This window comes from Eschscholzia californica, unplaced genomic scaffold, assembly GCF_041429995.1.
Source record: "Eschscholzia californica isolate CP2 unplaced genomic scaffold, dmEscCali1.0.p SCAF_4, whole genome shotgun sequence".
Classification (NCBI taxonomy): Eukaryota; Viridiplantae; Streptophyta; class Magnoliopsida; order Ranunculales; family Papaveraceae; genus Eschscholzia; species Eschscholzia californica.
This window is the reverse complement of record NW_028238461.1, coordinates 38,868,871-38,894,823: the sequence shown is the minus strand read 5'-3', so window position 1 is coordinate 38,894,823 and position 25,953 is coordinate 38,868,871. Positions and strand designations below refer to the sequence as shown.

Here is a 25,953-nt window from a genome sequence, read left to right as displayed (position 1 = left end):
ACCAACTGATCTCTTACAAACTCATATCAACAAATACACAAAGTACATCTATTTGTAGGGTGGGAGAAGTAATAGGATGTTGACACATACCTCATGTGTTGTCACTTGCATGGTGTGTTGTCACCACCAAGATAACACTTTGCATATGGAGTTGTAGAATGGTGACACCTAACCTCATGTGTTGTCACTTGCATGATGTGTTGTCACAACCAAGATGACACTTTGCATATGGAGCTCCCATGTAGTGACACCACATATAGGTGGTTATATGAAAATGGTGGGCATCCATAGTATTTGTTTGGTAAGAGAAAGGTAACCTTAAAAGTGTTGGGTTTTACACCCTTCTACTAGTGTTTATAGCGGAATTAAGACATCTAATATCTACACTAGTATTCCCAGGATCACATGCATAAACCTATGATAATCATTAATTAAAACTAGAAAGATAAATACCTTGTTCGCTAGTTTTCCCTCGAACCTTTCCAATTGCTTATGAGAAGACCAAGAGCTTCAAGTGTAGCTCCTCTACTTGGGACACGAGCAAAAAAATTTGATCTCCCACCTTGTTGTATAGCTAGCACACCAATGGTGGTTGGAAGAAGAAGTCCTTTCTTCTTGACTAGATAGATAGTTAATGGGAATTAGCTCACTTTCTCCTCTCTACTTGATGTGGTAGAGTAAGAAAGCTTAGAGAGAAATTCCACACCTTATTCTCTGCCCTAAGAGTGTTTATATAGAACCCTAATAATAATCCACCTCCTTTTAGGTTTCCTAAAACACCCTTTAGAATAAGATTTAGGGAAATAGTCGAAAATAGCAACTATTGGTATTTTCTCAATTCCCTAAGGAGGAGGTGCCCAAACACCACGAAAATTAGCAGATATAATGTTTATTATATCAGCAACTAACCCTCCAAAATTCAGCCCAATCCGAGTCCTAGAAGTACCCGAACCGGTCTAGGCCCAAAAACCCTGTTTTTGGCCCTTTTGTACTATCTTTGCCTAATTCCTTTTTAGGCCTATGAGATATGTTTATGGGACACTCCCATGATTATATATCACTCCCACTAGTCATATCCTAGATCAATTTGTCACTCTTATGTGTAACCCGTTGTAGGATCCGATCGAAGTTAGCCGCGAATTACTCCGTAATTCGACGATCGTAGTTGGTCTCTAGCTACAACTCTACGATCCCTAAATCAATCGGACTTGATGATCTTCCACATCAATTGTCCTATCTGACAAATTGTTCGCATTGTCACCTTGGTCGAAGGACATCTCCTTCAACTCCTTCAAAAAGCACCAAAGACATATGCTAAACCAATAATCTTATGGGCATCCACATCCCTTTGCACAACCAATGATTATATGGGCAACCACATACCATATAACAAGATTTACTGCCCAGTAAAAGTAGTTCTGGCTACTTTTTAAATTCATCCCAGGTTAATTGTTATTTTATTCATCCCTCAAGTAATTAGTACTTTTATTCCTCATCAATTAATTGTTATTTTATTTCATCTCCAAATTTAGAGAATAACAAATTCGTGTCCTAAATACTAGAGTGAAAAAGTGAATAAGTAAACTCATCTACTGTTTCAACGAAAAAAAGTGAACTCATCTATTATCTTCTCCTCCCATCTACAACTCTTACTGCCAATTAGGGGTGAGCAGTTTTAGTTTGGATTTTGCCTCGAATCGAAATTGAACCAATAAGTGGTAGTTTAATTAAATTTTCGGTTGAAACCGAGCCGATCATTTGGCCGACCGACATGATTCGTTTCGATCTGGTTCGGATCGGTTGAGTTCGATCGATCGGTTTAACCCAACACAATTTAGAGAAAATGTTAAAGTAATGTTATTCATTTAACTCCATAAGGATGAAATTCCTTCTTCTTGATTGAGATTTTTAAAAAAAATTACCTTTGCAGTCGACATTTTTAAATTTTATTAAATTATTATTAATTTAAGACAACAAGACTAAAATTCAGACTTTGAGGAGATATTAATTCATCAGTTTTGAGATTTTTTTTGAAACAATAGTTTTGGTATTGTTGTTGAATAAAATGATTGAAACATGTTAGACGAAGAAATTGAAAGATGTTCGAGTGTAAAATTGAATCTATGAATTGTTCCTGACGTTGATTAATGGTAGAAAAATAATTTTGATTTTTGATGTTTGTATTTTAATACAGTTGGTGAGGGTGGGGCACTTTTTTAGATACTTGTATTTTGATCTTGTTTGAAATTAATGTTGTTGGATTTCTCTTGATTTTGGATGCACAATTTTGGCGAGAAATCAAGTAACTTCAATTTAATGAGAGATAAAATTAAGGGAATTTAATTGAGACCATCTGTAAAACTAGGGTGAGTAAAATAATAATTAATTTGTCAATCTATTATATAAAACAGAATGAAGAGTGCTGACTGGTACAAACATAGAGTTAAAAAGTGCTAACTGGGACAAACAATTAATGAGATAAATCTAACTGTCCATTCCAGATCAGCACTAATACGCACCTTTGGATTCTTTGATTGAAATATATTAACGTTGATAACTCAATAATTACGTCATTTAAAGAACGATCGAGATTTCATCTTTCATACTCTTTTCCGTTGAAGATCATGATCGTTCATGTCGGTTCAGTTCCAATTGTAGCCTTTAGATCCCTCTAATTTATAGTCAAAATCCTAACACTAATGACGTGAATAAATGTGGTGATTTATTAGGTCTTGCATATTAGCCAACCCATTGAGATCAATAGGTTCCACGAAGCTTTTAGTTTAAACCTTAGCAGTTTCAGATGGTATTCAACCTGTTTTTTTATTCTCCTTCATAAAAAAGTTTTTTACTCATTGAAGGGTTCAACCCGCAACATTTCTTCATCATTTTGGCAATGTAATTGTTTATTTTGACCAGTTGTTTTGGCAAGGTAATCGTTTTCCTTTTGATTTCGTTAATGTAAAAAATTGCTCATGATTTTTGTTTATTCAGGTAGCTACGAGTGAACAAAATATTCTAATATGATTCCACTTTTTAAGGTTTTTTTTGCTGCTTAAGTATGTTTGATTTTCATTCATTGGCTAGGATTCTTAACATTTTTGGTACAAATATTGATCTTGAGTTAAATTATTTTTAGTAGAAGAATTAGTGGATATACTAATGAGGGTGGTGGTCAAAAGACAGAGTTGTTGTTGGTGCTTCAACTTATCTTATGGAAATGTTGTTCCATAAGATAAGTAGTATAAACCCTTTGTCAGGTTTGTTTCTTTTGTAGTTTTGGCATTTCAGATTGATTACTTTGAAGTTGCATGTTCGTTCTCAATTTAACTTTTCATTTACTATTGTACAAAAACTTTTGTGTTTACGGGATTGGTATAGTAATTGTTCGAAAAAATGCGTGAGAGGCAAAAGAGACGTACACTCCGAGTATAATGATATCATCTTAAACATGTTTGATGTTTTTTGTTATATTGGTCTCATCGTTTTTTTGTTCCACATTTAAGAAAAATCTTGCAGATATTAAAAGAATTAGAAAGAAAGAAATTCAAAGAAGGTAATGAAGAGTATATAATAATGATTTTGTTACAAATAGTATAGTTTTTGTTTTTGAAAATAGGAAATGCTAAATGTACAGTAGATAAGACTTAATTTATGACTTAATGACTCGCCCAGGTAAAAGAATGGAAATTCTATAATGACCGCAACCAATTCTAATTTTTGAGTAGATGTTAATTTGTGTGTATTATGTTATTTGTTTTTAAATTTACATTCTCAAATATTTAGTTTGGTTCGTTTTTGTTAAAAGGAAATCCAAGAATTGTGGTAACGAAAGACTTACTTTCTACAAATTGAAAATCCGTCCTTTTCATAACAATAGGTCCACCATTTTATATTGTGTAGAACATTTAACGCGAACGTCCGTGCCGAAGGCACGAGTTATACCTAGTGAATAAATAAAGCTAGGCACTTCCACTTTGTCGTCTTGTGCCATGATTTTTTTTTGAGACAAAATAACATCTATTGATTCAGATTGAAGTTCGTGATGTTACAGTGAGAAAGGGAGCAATAAGGAAAGCAAAAATAAGTACAAGACTTGTTTTTCCTTGAGTTCACAGCTAGATTATGAGCTAAGCTGTTAGACTTTCTATTTACACACAAAAAGTTAATACTAACAAAAGATGGAAGTAAGCTCCTAACTTCCTTCAACACATGCTTAGCAGTCCAATGTGTTGAGTGCTTGTGGTTGTTCAAAAAACTATTCACATTACTTGAGTCTCCTTCCAAGATGACTTGCTTTATCTCGTGCTCCACCGCCGATCTAATACCATGAAAGCAGGCTTTGCTTTCTCCCTCGTCTACTGATCTGCTTGAGTAGAGGAAGGATTCTTTTGCAAGTTGTGTTCCTGTAGAGTCAGAAATGATAATAGCAATATAAGTATCTAAAGATAACCTATCCCAAGCTGCATCATAGTTAATTTTCAGAACTCCTTGTGGGGGTGGGAGCCCTCTTGTAGCTACTGGTGAGATTTCATGTGAATAATTCTTGAGGCACATTCTTTGGATACCAAGATAACTGTTAATTGTTGAACAAAGAAGCTCAGTATTCAGTTGAACATCTTTGAATGTTATGTCACATCTATGCTTCCAAAGAAGCCAAATGGTGGTTGAGATGGTTTCCAGCCTGCTTAGAGAATTGGGTTGCACATTTCCATCATCTAAACTGTAGTATGCATGAAACCATTCTAACAAGTTGGTAGGTTCTATTTGGAAACTTGGAGTTAAGTCAAGTTTACTAAAAATTTCTTTAGAAACTCTACATTCCTGAATTAGATGTAGGAGAGTTTCATCAGATTCTTTGCACATAGGACATGTGGGTAAGATATTTGCAATGTAAGAGTGTAGTAATGAGTTAAGGGGTAGGATATTATGAGCTAACTTCCATAGGAATAAGAGGATTCTGGATGAACTCTTAGTTTCCATAGTTGTTTCCAAAAAGTTGAATCAGATCCAAGAGATGTGATAGAACTATGAACCATATGTTTGTATAGAGATGAGACTGAATAGGATCCTGACTGAGAAAGCTTCCATTTTTGTGTGTCTCTTTCTGCAGTCAGAGGTATACTTTGTATTTTACTATTGATATGAGGTGGAAATAAGATGTTAAGAAGAGTTTGATTCCAAGTATTATCAGAGGAGATAAGTTGTGATACTCTGGAATAACCCATATCATTGAAAGGTAAACCTAAGGGTTGTTATCCAAGATCCAAGAATAAGTTGACGAAAAAGCCATGATTAAGTTGTGGCTTACTTTGGACACTAGTTTATTTTTTTTAAAGTAAATACATTAACTTAACCGTCTATTACAATATCCAAATTAAAATACAAACATAACAGTAAACAAAGTAAAACGACAAAATGCCAGAATTGAGGAATTGCGACTTATAGCTTCGGCTAGTGGAGCTTCCTTCATTCTGTAGCTTATAAGCCTGACAGGACGAACCAGAACGAAACGAGTGTGACGCCCCGTGTCCCAAAATAGACACGATCACGCCTCGGCAATTCACAGACGAGACTAAAATCCGGCAGAGTCTCCTCTGTAAATCGAACCGGTCGCACCTGCAAAACCTGTCATGCAAACCATACATTCGCATACACAAAAAGATAAACTATCGAGCGGAAGCTAAACAAACCCAACTCAGTTCGGGTCGAAACCCGAACCACAAACATACAAACGCCTCGTGAAACACCGATACAACTTATAAACAACTCTAAGTTTTACGTATATACATATTAGAGTTTGGTTTCTGCAATAACTACATAACTTGGAAATAACGAAAAACCATATAAAACGACAAAACTCCACTAGCCTCGTCAGACAAGATCACCGGCTGGAATACACACTCCGCCTCGAGGCTACAACCAAGAACCTGCACACTAACAACTAGTAGGGGGTCAGAATACTCACCGACACGAGTTATTCTGGTAGAAGACCAATCCAAAACCCATCACGTTTTCAAAGGTTCATTTAATAAGTTGTAAACATCATGACAAAACGAGTTATCAAACCAGTTACTGTATATACTATATACAAAACGTTTTCCTTAATCTAACAAGCAATAGCAGTGATTAGCTGCCCACACATGGTGCGCTCCCAATAAGAGGAGAGTTCCTCAGGAGAACCTAGAGTGTGTTAGATAGTACCAGCCCATTTATGGCACTAGCTAATGCACTACGTCTCCTCGAGAAAGAAACCTACCCCTAGCCGGTAAGCCCCTCTCCCACTAAGGGACTCCGCAATCATTGAAGTGTTTACCTCATGATACATATATATCTTAAGTATCTAAATACGTTTTTGATCACCGAGTTCGAATAAGAGAGCCGTCCCCCAATACCCATGGAAGGACCTGAACCTCATTCTCTTCGGTACCCTGTCATGCATCTAATGCAATCTTTCAAAATCAGTTCCATTTACATTCGTATCTCAAAACCAATATTCATATTCATTATCTTATCAAACACGGAAGTGGAACAACCAATAGTCATATCACCACAAAGCAGAGGGATTCCCAATCAATGTCACCTCCCAGACGAGCGGTCAGGAGTACGTCCCTGAGCCTCGAACTGGAGGCACGAGCACCAATGGCCAGCAAGTGAAGCACTCTACTCCCACAGGTCTCATGACTAGTGTCGTCCACCTCACCGGTCTCACACGGATCACAACCGTGTCCACATGTCATCATACCCTCAATGGCTACGTGCCCGTAGGTTGACATAATCCGCAGTCGGGTACATACAAGAAAATCCCAGTAGTTCACAATCATCGTAAAATCAGTTCGAAAACATTTCTTATATCGCATCAAAACATTTCAAGCATATTTCAGTTCATCACATAAATCGAGTTTCATGCTACCTAAACTCTAGTTATAATGGCGCATATATAATTGTATAATCTAGCATATTCATTATCTATAAAAGGATTCAGAACCCCTACCTCAGTCCTTGCATCACCAAAGACTCCCACCTACCAGACGACCTAATTCCTCCTCATTCGCATACTCTGAGATAAGGAAGAATAACCAAAACCGAAAAGAAACATTAGGTTCTTCGATAAGAACCTTCGTAAATAAAAAGAATAATTAAAACAAAACCATGAAAACTTAAAAGCAAATTCGCTATCTTCGGAAGACTTCAAGTATCTATCGAATCGATCTCTAACTTCGTACCTATGTCTCCTGAATATCGGAAATGCCTACGAACCAATCAACCAACTTCCCATAAATTCTATTTCTCATTTTAGAGTCTCCGTAAGCTGACAAATCATATAATGAACTCCATACTATAAATCTATAACCGAAATTGTCCATTTATATGAAATACGACAAAATTCTGGTAATCATCTCTATTCCAATTCATTCCAAAAACTAGTCCAAATATGAAATTCGAGCCGTAAAATAATTCGGCAGCACCCCGTCTATATATGGTCACCCCAAAATAGTCCATAACATTCTAAACATGATCATGAACATAAACCATTAGAAGAAATCGAATAATAATCGTCTAAATAACTCCAAATTTCGATCCCAAATGAAATTAGTGCAACTATACAGTATACGAAATAGCTATCATAAAACCACCAAATTCGGACGAAATTCAAAGTTCTGAACGGATAGATATGTAGAACAAGTCGAATGGAATTACCTGGAACAAGTTTCGTTGAATTCCGACCACCCATCGCGAAGAAATCAGCCGAAGAAATTCATAACTTTTATAACCCTTAAAACTAAATCGATTTCTCAATTCTCTGCCTCACTCTCTCGGTCTCGGCTTCTTTGTTTGCAAATAACATTTGAAAAGAACCAAAGGGATTTGAATTGTAAAGTGGGGTCCACACATAAAAAATTACTTTCTCCAAAACGCGTCACCATGCATGTCAAAGATACAAATGGGGTGCCACGTGTCACATTACAAAGTGGCCATAGATTTAATTTATTTTAAGTCCTTCAATTTATATACACTCCATGAATAAGTCCCACCAATATTTGTACCAAATTAATTCAATTTCTATCATTTACTATTTAATCCCTAATTTGACTTTTTCTAAGTGCCAAATAGTCCCTCTTCTAACCGTTGCCTTTTATTTGTTTAACCGAAAACATGGGATGTCACAACGAGGGTGTTTGAGAATCCTTCCGATTGATTGAAAGATGGGACAAGTACCTGTCATCCTGTAACATGGTAGATGGATTAAACAGACACCCAAAGTTCCAGAACGAAACGAGGGTGTTTGTAAGGTGGAACCAAATGTTGATTCTGAGTTATCCCGCCAGTATTCTCCATATGCAGAGACCATATCCACTCGAGTTCCACAAAGTAGAATCTGATCAGACACCTGGTAAGTGGGATCGCCGTCATAGCCCGAGTATAAATACTCAGCTAATCCGACAAAGGATCGCAAATGAATTGCGAAAATGGGTGAAATTGAGCATGTTAAGGAACTGTGATAAGTAGTTAAATCTGTTCGAAAATCAAACACGAAAGTACTCGACAGAGATTGAGCTGATGAGTGAGAAACAAAAGGTGTACTACAAAGATGGACAAAACTATGCGAATCGTAGTGTCTCCCTGGGTCGAAAGGTAAGTTAATACTAATGTTGAATCTCTTGTGAGATAGCCGATATGAGCTCATGAGCCATAGAGTTAATCGATGGATCCAAATAAACATTGGATTGATCACATTCGTTACAACCTTTCTTGGTGATGTAATGTAAGATGGAAGAAGAAGGTTCAAGGTTACAGTAATGTTCAGTAAGATAGAAAATAAATTTGAATCTAAGGTATGGTCATCGGTTAGCCGGTGGGGGATGTAAACCACCAACAAATGTTGAGATTTAAGCTTGACCTCTAAGGATGAACGTCTGAAAACCCAGAGATGCAGAAAAATCGACATGAATGTGACGGTCCTATTACCGACAGATATAAAGATCACCAAAATCAACAAAAAAGTGCACAAAACCATCCAAGAAATTCTAATTAAGGATGAGAAATGAGGCTTAGGTTGAAGACTATATATTCCAACAGTAAAGAAGAAATCATTCGACAAATATTCAAATTAAGAGATAAACTAAAAATTTAGAGAGAGGATTGGAAAAGTAGGCTTCCCTGAAAGATGAGATTTATCATTGATCTAAGGGTTTCCTTGGCGAATCCGGCCTCTTGTTCTCAGTTGAAGAAGCTTAACTATTAGTAGCTGGGGGTTCCATCGATTTGATCCTCCCCAATCCCATTCGAGTGGTGATGTTGAGTCCGACGAGAGTAGAGAAGAGCTCAAGATCTGTCTAAATATTTGTGTTATTCCTCAAAGATTAAGATCTACTATGAAGAAGCTATATTTGGTCTCTTTTGTAGTAAAATGAAGAGAAGATGTTCTCTCTCCTCAAAACATTCCGTGGTTTGTTTATGGTGGAAGATGGCAGTTTGGTGAGGTTCAGGAGTTAAAATTGGTCGGTTATGCAGAGATTAGAGCTTGTTATTTGACAAGGAGTAATTGCATGTGAGATTGGATGGATTAAATTGGTGGATTGTGATGAGGGTTTGAGTGGTTTAGGGTTCAGATTTAGGGGAGAAAGGAGCAGATGAGATGTTCTTCCGCTGACATCAGCCGAGACAATCTCTCTCCTCAAAAACCCATCTATGGTTACGGGCGCCTTTGTTGACTTTGGACACTAGTTGAAAGGGGAAAAAAAGTTTCCAGGAGTTTCTGTTATAAGTTGTGATACCTTGGAATAGCCCATATCATTGAAAGGTAAACCTAAGGGTTGCTATCCAGGATCCAAGAATAAATTGACAAGTTGTGCGCTTACTTTGGACACTAGTTTTTTTTTTATGAAAGAAACTTTGGACACTAGTTTTTTTTTTTGAATCCAAACTTCATATAAAGCCCAAAGGCGAATACGATTACAACATGAAGAATGAGAAAACCAAGAAAATACACTTAGTAAACCAAAACTAAGCTGCCTCGGTTGGATTGTGTTGGAGTGTTTGCTGAGCCCTCGAATGGGCCTCCTCATTTGCTGCTCTGGTGCAATATTGGAGTGCCTTTAAATTTGGAGCATTCATAAGGGTTTTTGCACGGAGAATATAGGGCCTGATCCTCCAAGGGCCTTCATCCTGGCCGTCCAAAACCGCGTCTATCAAAACCCTACAATCCCCTTCGATTATAAATAGCTCATCTCTTCTTTGTAAACCTAGTTCCAACGCCTCCACCAGAGCCTTGGCTTCACTCTCAATAGCCGATTGAGCTTCGATTACTGTTGCTGAGACAAAGATAGTCGACCCTTGAGAGTCTCTGATCACCACTCCGATCATAGTCGACCCTTGAGAGTCTCTGATCACCACTCCGATCGCCGCTCCTCTTTCTGAGAATGCTCCATCAAAGTTAATTTTGTGGTATCATGTTGAAGGTGGAAGCCATTCGTTGACTTGGTTGTGTTGTTGTTCAACTGTAGGTGTATTTACAAGCCCTTTTGCTTGAAGCTTTGCCTGTTGAATGATGGATTTCATGTTGATCGGATCTCCATTAAACATCTTCCTGTTTCTACTCTTCCAGAATCCCCATAGAAGGTAAGCTATGAATACTACCCTTCTTTCTTCTGTTTTTATCTTGATTAGTTCTTTAATGAGTTCCTCCGGGTTTGTGTGTTGAGGGATCGACTCAATCAAGGTGGCTTGTCGGCATAAGTCCTTGAATATTCTGCATGATCCAAAGAGATGATCAGAAGTTTATGTGGCTTCATTACATAGAATACATGTCGGGTCTACCATCGGATTTCCTCGACGTATGCTAACCAGGTCAGGTAATCCCTTGCTCACTAGTTTCCACATAAATTGGAGAACTTTAGGTTGTATATTGTTTAATTTCCAGAACTGAGACCATGGAAAGAGTTGGTTTGTTCTTGATGATCTGATTTGAGGAGTTATTTCTCTATAGTAGGATTTTGTAGAGAAAACCCCCTTCTCATGAGGTACCCATATAATCTTGTCTTCTGTTGATTGAGTTGATAATGGAATTTTAAGAATCTCCTTTGCTGAATCCGGATAAAAAAGATCTTATATTAGAGATTCTTTCCATTTCCCTTCTTGTATAAGTTCTGACACCTTTCTGCTTTGATGCCATCTATATTTGACTTTTGGTTTGAACCCCTCCAATGTAGGAACCCCTTTGGACACTAGTTGAAAGGGGAAATAAAGTTTTTTTTTGTTTCTCTGACTGTTTTTATATCGTGGTTAACCTAAAAATATAAGGGTATTTTCGTCCAGTTAGATAAGTATGACAATCATCAGTCGATCACTATAAAGTTTAGATACCAATTTCCGGTTTCTAAAATACCCTCGTAAACGTCAAAACTTATACCAATTTCCGGTTTCTAAAATACCCTCGTAAACGTCAAAACTTTCAAAACTAGCCAGAGTTTCTTGCCCTATAAAGGCTTTTTCGTCCACATAAATTTTAGTTTCATCGTAACGATTATCGTTCCAAATTTCTCCTCGCTGCAAATTTCTTTTAATCTCTCCAAGTTTTGTTAGTTTACTGATCATTCTTTTTGTTCTTAACTAAACAAGAAGTAATGGAATCGTTTTTTTCGTTGGGTGAATCGCTATTACGACATCCATGGAATTTCTCTTCTCTCAAGAATTTCAATCGGATTTCACCTCTTGTACAGAGACATCTCAAACTGGTAATTTTTCTAACTGGTTATTGATTAAGCTTATGTTTGAGATTTCCTTTACTTCAACTACATTAATTTTAAAAACTTTACTCTATCTTGATTTAATCTGCTTGAACCGAAGAAGGAAGATTTTGAATCTGTTTTGGTTTCACATGTTTGAAGGTTTATGCCGCTCTTTCCAGTGCTTGTGTTGCATCTGCAGTTGGTGCTTACGTGCATCTCCTTTGGAATGTTGGAGGTTTATTGACAGCCCTAGCATGTGTAGGAAGCATTGCGTGGTTAATCATGACTCCTATACATGAGGAGGTAGTTTGTTCAATATTTTCTATATTTGTTTTTATGAAATTTATGATGTTATAATTGTTTCTTTTTTTAATGAGTTTGGATTTCTGTTTCTTGTAACAGAAGAAGAAAATGAGTCTATTGATGGCAGCTGGGTTATTTGAAGGTGCTTCTATTGGTCCTCTTATTGAATTGGCTATCGAAATTGATCCAAGGTTCGTTTCTTTATGGTTTAAGTGGCTTCCTCATAAGTTTATCCTTTGGTGGTTGGGGATCTTTCTGTGGCTGCAAAGCTATTTTGTGTCTACTGTTTGTATATCAGTATATAATTGGGCTCTCGGTCGTGTATCAATTGTTCTTATGTTTGTTTTTGGGTTTAAGACCAGTTCCCGACTCGCTAACGTTCAAGCGGGACCAAGCTATCCTTGATTATGTATACCAATTGTATGATGAAGAGAACCAAAATAAGAGGTGAAGACGCCAAAAGAAAGAAAAGGGAGAAAAAAAAAAAAGGAAAAAAAAATAAAAAGTATGATAGATATCAGTTGAGCATAAAATACAAGAAAAAAGGGGGAAAGATTCAAAAGAACAAAAAAAAACAATTGAGATCATTATTTTAGCTCATTTTTTCTCAGGATGGGTAACAAATTACTTATGTCCTTTACGGCCTATCCCTCTTTCTGAAATATGGCTGATCTGCCTCTCCTTCAGTCTTATATTAACTGCCCACGAATCTACTTCCATTTCGTGTCTGAACACCTAACAGCAACTACCGAATATGTTGACTTCTTATATAGGTGAGTCTATATCCGGTAAAACACGTCCCATTTTATCTCAGGCTGAGTTAATTATTGGGACGGTTATGGTAAAACCTGTTTACTAACGGGACGTAGTCGGAAAGGGGATGAACCGTCCCAAACCTGCCCCGTTGACATCCCTAGTAACTGAAGTACTATATATTTTTAAATTATTTACCTTGTAAAAAGGCTTTGGTGGAAACTAATCCTTTTTAATTCTTGTAGCATTGTTATAAGTGCATTTGTGGGGACTGCTATAGCCTTCTGTTGTTACTCGGCTGCAGCTGCTTATTCCAGGAGCCTTCTTGAAGACATATACCTTGTAGGCCTACTCTTATTAGCTGCTGCAGTCCTTCCTTACGTCTTTTCTGCCTCCTCTGCATCTGGGGGGCATGTTGCCATGTTCACATCAGAGGTAATAACCCACCCAAAGACATTATTTCAAAGATTATTTCAAGATTCAGATCTCAACTAAAGGGCACTGAATGGATTTTATGTTATGGGTTTTATTTCAATTTTCTCTTTATTGTTTCCAGTTGTTTTTTGGGCTGGTGCTCTTTAGCTGGTATATTATGAAATGCTCAAGTCAGATGATCGAGAGAATTGATTGCGGAGATGATGACTACGTCAAACACGCACTGATCCTCCTCACAATATATTTCACTGATGTGTTCGTCTCGATTTTTAAGATCCCGGTTGGTATTTAACTTACAAGTATTTTGCTGCTTGGGACTTATCTAATAACATATCTTTGTTACCTATTACAGATGGAGTTGAGGAGATCAGCTGAGAAAGATAAGAAGAAGAGCGAAGGATTTAATTTGGACTTCAATATAACTTTCCGTCTGCGTGGGGGACTTGAGTGAAAATGGAATCATAAGACAAACAAGGATTGCTGTTTTTTACGGTATTGTCATGAACTCATGATTTTCTTGTCTACATTCATGATCTGAAGTACCAGGACAGATTTGCTTTTGTCGATTTTTTCTTCGGTGGCACAATTATGTAAACAAATTTCATGTTTAATATGTAATAAAGCTAAGGTTGTGTTTTTTATATATCTCTCCCTCTCGTTGTGTGAATTGAATTGGCTGACCCAAACGGACCCAAAATCACCAAAATAGTCTTTCAGGCGAGTTAGACATAATGAGCTAAACAAAACAAACATTATTAGATCTGAATTGTATCGATTCAGACTTCGACAGGGAAGAAAAAACAAACACTACATAACCCTTATTTGTTGGGAAATTTCCTCTTAAATTAATGCTCTTAACTAAACTTCAGTTTGTTGAGAAACTTGATTGCGAATCCATGCATTATCACATTCAAATTCATCCATATGGGATCTTTTATTTCTTTATAACATAACTTTCTGTTTTCAAATTGGTTTATTCGCAACTTGTTGATGTTTTGTGCATATTATGGCAGTTTAGGGAATGTCTGATCTTCTTCATTGCATTATACAGTATATGTAATTCACTTCAGAAGTCATTAACATATTCATCCGAAAATTTTGGTAATCACACCTAATCAAGCGCTAATTTGCAAAAATGATTATTGGTTTCCAAATGTATCGAGTTCTCCATTATGTATGTATTTCCAATCTAGATATTCATGACACGCAGGTTTGTTCAAATCGCCTGTCAAGGGCTTAAAGTTGATGTCTGGTCTGCTAGAGTTCCTCTGCTTTACCTGATGATAGGAAGAGCTCTCATAACCAATAAACCAATATCTAGGTCATCTCCCCTCGTTGCCAATTGGTTTCAAATTGGATGTCCACAAACTTTACAGTACTCGGTACATCTCGTACCAGATGTTTCATATTTCATTATCCTTGTAAAAAAATCTCTGGAGCTTTCTCTTTTGTGGAAACTGTAAATTCTTCTTCTTTGATTATTGTAGCATAGTTATAAGCGCATCTGTGGGGAGTGCTATTGCCTTCGGTTGTTACACAGCAGCAGCTGCGTGTTATAGGAACCATTTTGAATACATATTACCTCGGAGGTCTACTCTGATCTACCTTTGCGATCTTACCTTGGTTGTTCTTTGCAAATCTGAGGTAATAACCCACCCAAACACATTATTTGAAAGCATTTTTATGTTATGGAAGTGTAACTTTCAATAGACTCCTGTTCTGGTTAATAAGACACCCGAAATGGGACCTACTCGTTCTCGACACTAGTTCTTTATAATTATTTATCTGTTTTTCTTTTTCATTGTGTTTTTATATTCTTTGGATTTGTATTTTGGATCAGTGATGTTTGTTTAGTATATGATGATGTGCACATATAAGATCGTGGAAAGAGTTCATATTGAATATGTATTGTTGTCAAGATGTTTAAGATCTTGGTTAGTGACATCGATGTATTGTTGTGCTGCTTCAACTCCTCGTATGATTGTTCTAACATGTTACTGTCACCTACTGCAGAAGAGAGGATTGAAGAAGCAGCAGCAGGAGGAGGAGATCCAATCTAGACTTGGAGATGACGTTCCGACTGTGGTGGGGGACTTGAAAAGAAAATGGCTTCATATCGCACGACATTGTATAACTTAAGTTTGTTTACAATTACCACTTCTTTTGTTTTCTGTTTAGATTTAAATGCTTTTTCAAGCATATAATTGCTATGGCCATGAAAATTTTGAAAATGAATTCAAAGACTCTAACCCTCTTTACTGAATCTAAAAGACTACAACTTCCATATATTTTAAAAGATGTTGAAACAAATAGACTACAAACTATCTTATTTGAATTAAAGCCTTCTAGACTATTTGCATTGTATTATATTTATAGGAGATGCCAGAGTGCCCAGCTCGGTGCTCAAAAGGGAGGCCAGCTGACCTGGAATTCACTAAAAACAAGATTTTTTCAAAATTTGACTACGGTGGGGACCGTTTTTGTTTTTAAATGAGGAAATTTAGACATTTTACGGGACACTCTATCATTTCCCTGTATTTAGTGGCCAGCGCTTTGGGGAAAGTAAAATAGTTTTCGGGGTGTGAAGACTTGGTCAAAAATTAGTCAAAAATTGGTCAATTTTGTTTGACAATTTTATTTAGGGGAAACCAAAATAGCTTCTCCACCTCAGCTCTCTCTCTCCACCTCACTTCTCTGTCTCCACCTCATATTCTCTCTCCCCACCACTCTCTCTTCTCCGACAGGTCGCCGGCCGGAAAATTTTCCGGCCGGCGACCATTAAAAAAAAAATTCACTCTCTCTCCCTCCTCTCTCTCTCTAAAAAACTTTTTTTTTGCTTCTTCTCTCTATCTAGAACAAATCTAGAGAGAGAGAGAAAAAAAAAGTTTTTTTAGAGAGATAGAGTGAAAATACTTTTTTTTTTTATGGTCGGCGGCCGGAAAATTTTCTGGCCGGCGACCTTGTCGGAGAAGAAAGAGAGATGAGGTGGAGAGAGTGAGGTGAGGTGGAGTTTTTTTTTTTATTTCCCCTTAAAATTTATTTCCCTGGAAAATTTCTAAAATTCTACATATTCCTTTTAAAATTTCACACCCCGAATACTATTTAGCTTTCCCCAAAACGCTGGCCTTTATTTTTGATGAACTAATCTCACCTGCTTTTCCTTTTTAATCATTATTTCTAGTGTAGCATGACTCTTACCTGCTACCTTATTTGAATTTATTTAGGCAGGTAAATTCAAGCCCATAAGTAGCCCTCTTAATTACTAATGAGTAATTATAAATTCATACCAAAGTATGTGTAGACATCTCTTTTGGTTGTCAATTAGTTTTTCTACATGGATTCTAAGATTCCTTTTGCCAGAACTTCCATATTATTAGACAAATGCCGAATGGAAAGGGTTTTAGGCGAAACACGCATGGAACGTTTTGCTTGAGATCTGTGAGGAGGGTTTTCGATTGACTATGAGACGTCAACAAACATTTTGCGGTCGGAAAGCAAGAGATTTTTGTGTCTGGTTTTTGAGGTCCACCTGCCGCAAAAATTCGATCGAGAGTCTGACTCGAAAACATCTTCTTTTCCCTCATCTTGTTAACATTACCATTTTTATTTCTATTTTTCCCTTATGTGTGGTCAACAACTATTAGCTGACATTTACACCTCCAGTTGTCACTTCAAGTCATTAACCTGAAAATATGGATGCATCAAAAGCAAAGATGGAAAAATAAATGGATATTATATTTTACATGTACATGTAGATATCTTTGTCATGTAACTTCTTTCTACAAAGATGGCAACAACTTAAGAAAATCCAGAGTAGGAAAGAACAATTCTGATTTTATGAATCTTGGCCGTGACTCGTAAAAAACACCCACATTCTTTGGTTTGTGATTATAATGATTATCAAATAATTCATTTCTGTGAAGATCTTCATCTTCTACAATACCTCCATGATCAAGTAAACCCTATTAATTTATTTCTTATTCGGCCCATAATGGCAAGCCACATAAGTATAACTATCTGATTGTTCTTCTTTTGCCATCACTATTTCTGTGTAATTTCGAGTTGCAGATGAATAACAATTGGAATTGGTAACGATGATTGTTTCCAATTTCAAATACGACCTACCTATAGTCAGCTTCATGGCAATTTCAACACCACAACCACGAGATTTCTTAAAGCATCAAAATACCAGATCCACCACCACCCGTATCACAATATTTCATCCCCCTTGACGGTCTCATCTTGAAATCTAATGGGCCTTTTTTCGGGCTATTAATAATTTCATCAAAATATAAATTTCGATGACCAGAATCTTTTAGTTTTATGGTTTTACCGATAATTTGTCTCCTAGTTGGTTTTCCTAACACGATTTACAAATGTAGGTTGAGAACAAAATTCAGAAACTTGAGTGTCTGAGAACTTGGGTAATTGGGGTTTTATTTTCTCTCACTATTTATGACCTTAATAAGACCATTAATAAGAATATGAATTAAGCCAGTCATGGGTGGTACTGGTGGTCAAGAGACAGGACTTCGGGTAATAGAGTGGAGACGAGGAAAGTAAAGTGAAGTGAAATAGGTGCAAGTTTGGGTAGATTTGTTCAAGATTTTGGAAATAAAAATGTCACCTAACGGATGAATACAACGCAAATGAGATGGAAACTCACTCCACATACTGGAGGTACCAAGTTCGATTCACACGGAAGTTATTGAGATTATTTATATAAAAAAAACACAAACGGACAAAAATGAGGAAAAAATGATAAAGTTAAGGGTGTGGAAGGAATTCTTCGATCATAAGTTAGGGGCCCATTTTGAAATTGAACCCTATCTTTATCCTCCAATTTGCTTCGTGGTTGAGAGGAAGTTTCCGGAGAATTTCCGGTTTCTAAAATACCCTCGTAAACGTCAAAAATTTCAAAACTAGCCAGAGTTTCTTCCCTATAAGGGCTTTTTCGTCCACATAAATTTTAGTTTCATCGTAACGATTATCGTTCCAAATTTCTCCTCGCTGCAAATTTCTCTTAATCTCTCCAAGTTTTGTTAGTTCACTGATCATTCGTTTTGTTCTTAACCAAACAAGAAGTAATGGAATCGGTTTTTTCGTTCGGTGAATCGTTATTACGACATCCATGGAATTTCTCTTCTCTCAAGAATTTCAATCGGATTTCACCTCTTGTACAGAGACATCTCAAACTGGTAATTTCTCTTCCTACTTCTTGATTTTTATTTCCTTCGTTCGTAATTGTGATAGGTTTTATTTGTTATATGAATATTCTGATCTTGATAAATCTTTATAACTAATTAGGATTAGGTTTACGCAATTTCTAAGGAAATTAGGGTTTTGAAGTCCTTGATATCTTATTATTACTTGATGTTTCCTTTACTGTAGTTAGATCCATAGATCTAGAAAATTTTATAAAAAAATTCACTTTATGTTGAACGAATCTGCTTGAATCGAAGGAGGAAGGTTTTGAATCTGTTTTGGTTTCACATATTTGCAGGTTTATGTCGCTCTTTGCTGTGCTTTGTTAGCATCTGCTGTTGGTGTTTACTTGCATATCCTGTGGAACATTGGAGGTTTATTGACAACCCTAGCATGTGTAGGAAGCATTGTTTGGTTAACCACGACTTCTATTAATGAGGAGGTAGTTTGCTCAATCTTTTGTAAATTTGTTTTTATGAAATTTTATGATGTTATAATTGTATTTTGTTTTAATGAGTTTGGATTTCTGTTTCTTGTAACAGAAGAAGAAAATGAGTCTATTGATGGCAGCTGCGTTATTTGAAGGTGCTTCTATTGGTCCTCTTATTGACTTGGCTATCGAAATTGATCCAAGGTTTGTTTTTTTATGGTTTAAGTGGCTTCGTCATAAATTTATCGTTTGGTCGTTGGGGATCTTTCTGTTGCCGCTCTGCTATTTTGTTTCTACTGTTTGTGTTTCAATATATGATTGTGTTATCTGTTGTGTATCACTTGTTCTTCCGTTATTTTTTTGGGTTCAAGACTTGTTCCTGACTCGGCTAACGTTCAAGTCCCAAGCTAGCCTTGTTTTTATATACTAATAGTACAAAGAAGAGTACCAAAATAAGAGGTGAAGATGCTTAAAAAAAAGAAAAAAAAAAAGGAAGAGAGGTAAAGTGAAAAAAGGAGAAGAAAAAGAAAAAGAAGAAGAAAGGAAGAATGGTTCTGCTTTAGTAGAAATATTACAAAAAAAGAAAAGTATGATCGGTATCAGTTGAGCATAAAATACAAGAAAAAAAAGGGGGAAAGAAAAAGATTAAAAAAAAAACGAAAAAAAAACAATTGAGCTCATTATTTTAGGTCCTTTTATCTCAAGAGGGATAATAAATTACCTCTGCCCTTTACGGCCCATCCCTCTTTCTGAAATATGGTTCATCTGCCTCCCCCTCTTTCTGAAATATGGTTCGTCTGCCTCTCCCTCACCCCTAAAGTCTTATTTGACTGCCTGCCCACATACCTACTTCCATTTCGTCTCTGAACAGTCAACATCCACTACCGAATATGTTGACTTATTATATAGGCTGAGTCAATATCTGGTTATTTGGGTGTAGATGTCATATATTTTTTTTTCTGTGGACTCGGCAACTTCTGAACTCAGACCACGTTTTGGCATGTTTACTTGGTACATGTGTATGTAATATATATATAGTTGACTTACTATATAGGCCGAGTCAATAGCCAGTATTTGGGTGTACTTGGTATATTTTTTTTTCCTGTGGACTCGGTATCTGCTTTACGCAGACCACATTTGGCATGTTACTTGGTATATTTGTATGTAATATATATACTATACTCTTCTTTCTTTACTCTGACTTTGACAGATTTGACTTAGGCAACCCTCAACAAGGTTGTGAGTAAGTCTCCATCCAACCTAAGGTTAGTTGGGCTGTTCAACTACCCCATACTGTTATCACGCCAAAGAACCAGTGACAGAGTTTTTATACTTGCCAACTCTATGTCCAAGTGACTCATGATCGCGTATCTCTGTTGTGGGAGACACTGTCTTGTCTATTACCATGTTATCCCTTACGTCTACCTGCTGCTCTCTTGGTGTCATCTAAACCGTTTTTCTTATCCACGATAGTGAAGGAAAGTTGAAGCAACAAGTCCTGTGGTTTGGGGTTCTTGTCCTACACTTGATTTTGTTGTTGTATACTTGTATACTTGAATGTGCTTGTGATGCAGTCCTGGATTTTATGAGGAGGGAGTAAGACTGTAGACAAATATAATTGATTCCTAATATGTTATGGAAGAGGTAAAATATTTCCTGGCGCAGCAGTCAGTCAGTCACTAATATGTTACTTAGACACATCAAAGAGGCCATCAAGACTGAAAATGAAAAAGAAAGATGAAACTTAGAGAGTAAGAATAGCAAGAGCAACCGAGAGACCATAACAGAAAACAAGAGTGAAAATTGAACAGAATAAAAAATAGCTTCAATGAGAAAAGAGCCATGGAGAGATCAGGTATCGGACCGGGTTTCAGATAGTCCATTTTCCTTAATGTTTTGGGCGTTTTAGATCGGATATTGGACTGTCGGGCTAAGTTCCCACCCCGACTACAATTGGGGCTTACACTTGGTGAAATACTGAGTAAAGAAATTACGCCAACTACCCTCTTGATGTGGAACTTGTTTAGATGAGATATAATTATTATTTCTGTGCTCACCAAAATTATGTTTTTAGGAAAAATGACGGGGTTACTAAATTTTGTTGACTACACTTTAGTCCAAGCTACACTGATATCCATATAGTCATACAGGTTTTCTGTAGTAAATTCAGATGTATAGGTGAGTACTTTGTCATGTTCTATCTTTTATACTAACATTATTTTTTCGATAAGCATAGCATTATTATAAGCGCCTTTGTGGGGACTGCTATCGCCTTCGGTTGTTTCTCTGGAGCAGCTATGTTGGCAAGGCGTCGTGAATACCTATACCTTGGAGGTCTACTGTCATCTGGTGTTTCAATGCTTCTTTGGTTGCAGTTCGCCTCCTCAATCTTCGGTGGTTCTGCTGCCATGTTCAAGTTTGAAGTAACAATTTGAAGAACCTCTTAATATTCAACAATATCTTCCATTTGATGTTTGATTTTTAACATCTATTATACTCATGATTTGATCTTTTCTTTTTGCAGTTGTATTTTGGATTGCTGGTTTTTGTTGGGTATATGGTAGTCGATACGCAGGAGATAATAGAGAAAGCACACAACGGAGATCTTGATTACGTTAATCATGCACTAACCCTTTTCACTGATTTTGTCGCTGTTTTTGTTCGAATACTAATCATCATGGTGAGTAGAAACAGAAAATCAATCTTCTTTTTTGTCGGCAATTTATGACTGTTTGTTGACATTTTACCTGCTTGAAAATGCAGCTGAAGAATGCATCTGACAAAGAGGAGGATAAGAAGAAGAAGAGGAGGGATTGAATCTGAACCTATGATGACTCCGCATAAAAAAATTGGTCTTGAAACTGAAAGTGTTGCGTATATGAAACAATGGTAATTTGCTATTTCCTGTCTGGTTAAGTTTGCCCATTTTCAACAAAATGATAAAAAAAAAGTTTGCGAAGACCAAGTTTGTGTGTGTCAGTTTGCCATGACCAAGTTTAATGCAGTTGATACAATATGTGCGAGATATAGTAGATTAGTAGTAAACTTCAATCTCGATGTAATATTTCCTCTAGTATTTTGGAACCTAAAATCTTCTTAAACCATAATGAGAGATTTATGAAACCCTAATGCCTACACCATTATGGTTCAGTCCAAATATTCTGCATTTCCAGGCAGCAATGAATGCCATCCTTCAGGCTAGGGTGTGTTTACTTTCTCCGCCTCTTATTATATTTAATTGATTAAAAATAGTTATATTTTTTATAAGACCTCTATGGGTTAGTTATCGTGGACTTTAGGGTTGATCAGTTGCCGTGGTGTTTAGGTCTATTATCATAGTTTTAGGTTATAGCCTTATAGAAGCCCTTGATATGAATGTCATGTTATATTTATGGCAGTAAGAAAATTCTAGAAAGAAAATAATTCAGTGAGGGAGAGGTGCGTAGTCTTTGCTGGAGATGTCTGGAAGAACACTTGCGTATGAAGCTCCATTTAACAAAATGAAAGGAATTGATTTTTAGTATAGAATAAAGTCAAAGCTGATATAGGTTCGAACAGGGTTTATATCAAGTAACATAGCTAAGGGAAGCAAGATTATGGTTTGTAATGTTATTCATGTAGTCCTAATTATATGTTTTTCATCATTGCCCGAAATGCCAAATTGGATAATATCATTCATTTTCAACAAAAAAATATAATTATATAATCTCTTTCTTTTAACCCTAATCATCATAAATGCCCAAATAAAGAATCTATGGCCGTATGTATATTCGTCAAGAGCATTGAAGTGATTATAATAAACTGGCGGTCGGTTTTTGGGCGTACTTCCGGATTACAATGGGGGCCGTGGCGGTGGGGCAGTGTCAAAATTGTGCCCATGCGGTTGTGGGAATCCCTCTATTTAATTATTAGTTGATGAAGTACCAAATTCTAAATGAATTGTGAGTTTTGACAAATTTTTTAGAGTGGAAGATTTTAAATGGAAACGAAATGTAACTTTCTTCTTCATCTCCTCCCACGTACTTCGGCTTCTATTACGAATACTTTTGGTGTTTATTACGTGGACCCCGATAAATGGTATAAGGACATGTCAAAATATCATATTTTTAGTTTTTGAAGTCTTTTTACTAATTAGAAAATAAACATTGTTTTTAGAGATTTAAATAAAATAAATTAATTAATTTTGGATAGAAACCAAAATCAAAATTTCGACCGTAATGGTTGAAATATGTCAAAATTTCGACCAATATTTTTATTTCGACCATAGTGGTCGTAATTTAGTGCATATTTCGATTATATTGGTCGAAATTTTGGCATATTTTGATTATTTTGTAGGAATTTTTTCTGTTCAATTTTATTTCATCGTTTGTTCTATAGAAAGAGATCTTGACTATTAAAATATTTTATCTTTTTGTGATTAATTCTAAATATTGAAGTATTTTCAATATTGTCATTTTAAAAGTGAATAGATGATAATTTATTTAATTTGTTGAAATGTCTACTTACTAAAAAGGACTAATGCGTCTTTACTAATTATGTTCTAATACACTAGAGACAAGTCTCTATACCAAAGACCCTATTATCTTTTTTTCTTTTTTCTCGCACCACTACCTCCATTTATCTTTGTTCTCTATCTGCTCCTCTCTCCCTAATCACTATTGCTTGATAGGTGACCGCTATTGCTTCATATTTTGCTTGAGATTTAACGATTCTTTGATCTTCAGGTTCAAAGACTTTGCCTTGGTATACTTCTTTTTGAACATTTGTTTCTTTCATGCGAATACATAGAAGTATTATGTTCCTATAGACTATTGTGGTTGCTAAATCATTTGTGGCGATTGTTTTTTGTTTTGTTGTAGTGTTGGTGTAGTGCGATTTGATTATTCATGTTATACAAGGTTACTGGAAAGCATAGGGAGTCTGCATCAAAGACGAAGGTGGAAAGGGTGCAGATAGGCTTGGGACCTGCACATACGTACTGCCTACTGGTTTGGGGATCGGCAAAACGGAACGGTTGGAGAGAGAAGAGGAGGGGAGAGAAAGAGGGAGGACATGATGGTCAAAAGTGGTGGACAAAAAATAAAAGGTTGCCGACAATAGTTGTTTACAGGCGATCATTAATGGAGTGGAGTGGAGAAAAAATGGTGGTTAAGAAAAGGGGAAAGCAAAAAAAAAAAAATTTCACTCAAAATTGTTTCTCTATAACAATTAGAAAAGTAATTGGTCAACTAAAAGTTAACTATTTTCTGACAAATTCTTTGCACTCTGAAAAAAGTTTTTAGTTCTCCTAAACACTGACTTTTATTATTTAGTCTGTTTAGAGTTACAATATGGCAACATGACTTCTTGCGTCGTGGGACTCCCTGGATTTAATTATGGCCGCGACTTTGGGGAATAAAGAAAATTTTCCGGGGGAATAAATTTTCGAGGGAATCCAGATTTTTTGAAATTTCTCTGGGGAATACATTTTTTTGAAAGTTCTCCTCCATGTCATTTGTTCTCTCTGCCACTTCATCTTCTCGCCACCTCATCATCTTCTCCGGCGAAAGTCGTCGGTCGACCAATTTTCCGACCGGTGACCTTCTAACATAATTTTTTTTTATTCTCTTTCCTCTCTTTCTAATTTTTTATTTTATTTTCTCTCTCTCTAGGACAAATCTAGAGAGAGGGTCTGTCCTCACCAACAGACGTTTGATGGTCTATTCGTGATAACATACCCTCTCTCTAGATCTGTTCTAGAGAGAGAGAGAGAAAATAAAAAAATTTAGAGAGAGAGAAAATAAAAATAAAAATTATTTTGAAGGTCGCCGGACGGAAAATTGGTCGGTCGGCGACATTCGCCGGAGAAGATGATGAGATGTCGTGAAGATAAGGTGGTAGAGAGAGGTGATGAGATGGAGGAGCCTTCTAAAATTTGTTTTATTTTGAACTCCCAAAATTAGAAGACCCTTAGCAATAAAAAGAAACATAAAAGTCAATCTTATTTGACTAATTTTAAGAAAAGTCTTTATTCCCCGGAGAATTTTCTTTATTCCCCAAAGCCGCGGCCTTAATATTTAGCCCGTTTTGACATGACTTCTCGCCCGTGGGACTCATGTATTTAATTATTTAGCCGGTTTTGAGTTAAAACATGACTTCTCCCTGACTGATTGGGAAAAGTAATAACAATTTTTAAGGAATCTAGAGGGAGTACTAATATGTGCTTCATACTTGGGCATCTCTCCTATAGTATTTTTTCTTCTTGGAAAGTTTATCGATACATTAATCTGGTCTTAGACTTGGTGAGGCAAGCTCACCCCAAACCTTTCAAATTCATTCGCACCTGGATGTCCCATCCAGATTGTCATGATTTCATCGCTAATCAATGGACCTTAAGCAACCATTCTCCCTCTGCTCATAATATTCATCATAATCTTACTAATTTAAGCAAACATTTAGTCAAATGGAATAAAGAAGTCTTCAGCAATATAAAAAATCAAATCAATAACACGATCTCTGATCTACAGAAAACCAATAAAAAAATGATAACACCCTCCTCAATGCTAGACTTGAAGATCTTTATAGACTTCAAGAAAGCCTATGGAAAGAAAAGTCTCCTAATAACTTTATCTCTTTGGGAGATAAGAATACTAAATTCTTTCAGTCGCAGGCTACTCAGCGTCAAAGGACCAATCAAATTCTAGCGGTCAAAGATAACAATGGGGATTGGCAGGAAGACTTGAAAGACATTCACAATACCTTCACCTCTTCAATATCAACACCACTTCTAACCGTATTTTCGAAGCGTCTACCATTAACCTCTTCAACCCCATCATTTCTTCCTCCCAGAATGAGGAACTGACTGCCATTCCGGACAAAGCCGAGATTGATCTCGCGATCCAGTGGCTCAAAAAAGACGCGGCTCCGAGACCGGGTGGGTACCCTCCTTTCTTCTTCCAATTCAACTGGGAAACGGTTAGCCAGAACATCTACAATTTAGTGCAGAATTTTTTCCGGACGGCTACCCTTCCCCCGGACACCAACCACACATATATCTGCCTTATTCCGTTAACGCCCATTCCTCAAACTCCTGCAGATTATCGTCCAATCAGCCTC

General features: G+C 36.5%; 2 protein-coding genes and 1 long non-coding RNA gene across 11 annotated transcripts; 2 read left to right on the top strand and 1 right to left on the bottom strand.

The window, feature by feature from the left end:
• Nucleotides 1-5,744: 5,744 nt before the first annotated feature.
• LOC147544568 (uncharacterized) lies at nucleotides 5,745-7,818 on the bottom strand. The gene is made up of 3 exons (XR_015223684.1): nucleotides 7,702-7,818; nucleotides 6,995-7,060; nucleotides 5,745-5,944 (listed from the first exon to the last, which is right to left on the bottom strand). It is a non-coding gene; the product is annotated as an uncharacterized LOC147544568 (long non-coding RNA).
• A 3,591-nt stretch (nucleotides 7,819-11,409) lies between these two features.
• LOC147544567 (bax inhibitor 1-like) lies at nucleotides 11,410-15,437 on the top strand. Of its 4 annotated transcripts, XR_015223230.1 has the most exons (9): nucleotides 11,410-11,738; nucleotides 11,892-12,035; nucleotides 12,135-12,226; nucleotides 13,034-13,223; nucleotides 13,345-13,503; nucleotides 13,576-13,715; nucleotides 14,434-14,605; nucleotides 14,711-14,867; nucleotides 15,237-15,437. XR_015223230.1 is itself a non-coding variant. In XM_086633435.1 (7 exons), the coding sequence occupies exons 1-6, from the start codon at nucleotides 11,628-11,630 to the stop codon at nucleotides 13,672-13,674; spliced, it is 795 nt and encodes a 264-aa protein (XP_086489561.1). In that variant the 5' UTR covers nucleotides 11,410-11,627; the 3' UTR covers nucleotides 13,675-13,715; nucleotides 15,237-15,429. The 4 variants fall into 4 exon arrangements, 2 of the variants coding, with proteins under 2 accessions (XP_086489561.1, XP_086489560.1); XR_015223229.1 differs by lacking the exon at nucleotides 14,434-14,605 and having other exon boundaries at nucleotides 15,237-15,433; XM_086633435.1 differs by lacking the exons at nucleotides 14,434-14,605; nucleotides 14,711-14,867 and having other exon boundaries at nucleotides 15,237-15,429.
• A 2,637-nt stretch (nucleotides 15,438-18,074) lies between these two features.
• On the top strand, nucleotides 18,075-24,150 carry LOC147544566 (bax inhibitor 1-like). 6 transcript variants are annotated; one of them, XR_015223234.1, is made up of 8 exons: nucleotides 18,075-18,421; nucleotides 18,727-18,870; nucleotides 18,971-19,062; nucleotides 21,095-21,281; nucleotides 21,383-21,538; nucleotides 21,622-21,747; nucleotides 23,528-23,601; nucleotides 23,718-24,150. XR_015223234.1 is itself a non-coding variant. In XM_086633436.1 (6 exons), the coding sequence occupies exons 1-6, from the start codon at nucleotides 18,311-18,313 to the stop codon at nucleotides 21,673-21,675; spliced, it is 744 nt and encodes a 247-aa protein (XP_086489562.1). In that variant the 5' UTR covers nucleotides 18,075-18,310; the 3' UTR covers nucleotides 21,676-21,981. The 6 variants fall into 6 exon arrangements, 1 of the variants encoding a protein (XP_086489562.1); XR_015223235.1 differs by lacking the exon at nucleotides 23,528-23,601 and having other exon boundaries at nucleotides 23,757-24,150; XR_015223231.1 differs by lacking the exon at nucleotides 23,528-23,601.
• Nucleotides 24,151-25,953: the final 1,803 nt, after the last annotated feature.

Coding starts and splice junctions, on each gene's coding strand:
- LOC147544567 (XM_086633435.1), top strand. CDS start 11,628: ATGGAATCGTTTTTTTCGTTGGGTGAATCGCTATTACGACATCCATGG. Junction 12,036..12,134: donor TGACTCCTATACATGAGGAG/GTAGTTTGTTCA, acceptor TTCTTGTAACAG/AAGAAGAAAATGAGTCTATT. Junction 13,224..13,344: donor TTGCCATGTTCACATCAGAG/GTAATAACCCAC, acceptor TATTGTTTCCAG/TTGTTTTTTGGGCTGGTGCT.
- LOC147544566 (XM_086633436.1), top strand. CDS start 18,311: ATGGAATCGGTTTTTTCGTTCGGTGAATCGTTATTACGACATCCATGG. Junction 21,282..21,382: donor CTGCCATGTTCAAGTTTGAA/GTAACAATTTGA, acceptor TTCTTTTTGCAG/TTGTATTTTGGATTGCTGGT. Junction 21,539..21,621: donor TTCGAATACTAATCATCATG/GTGAGTAGAAAC, acceptor TTGAAAATGCAG/CTGAAGAATGCATCTGACAA.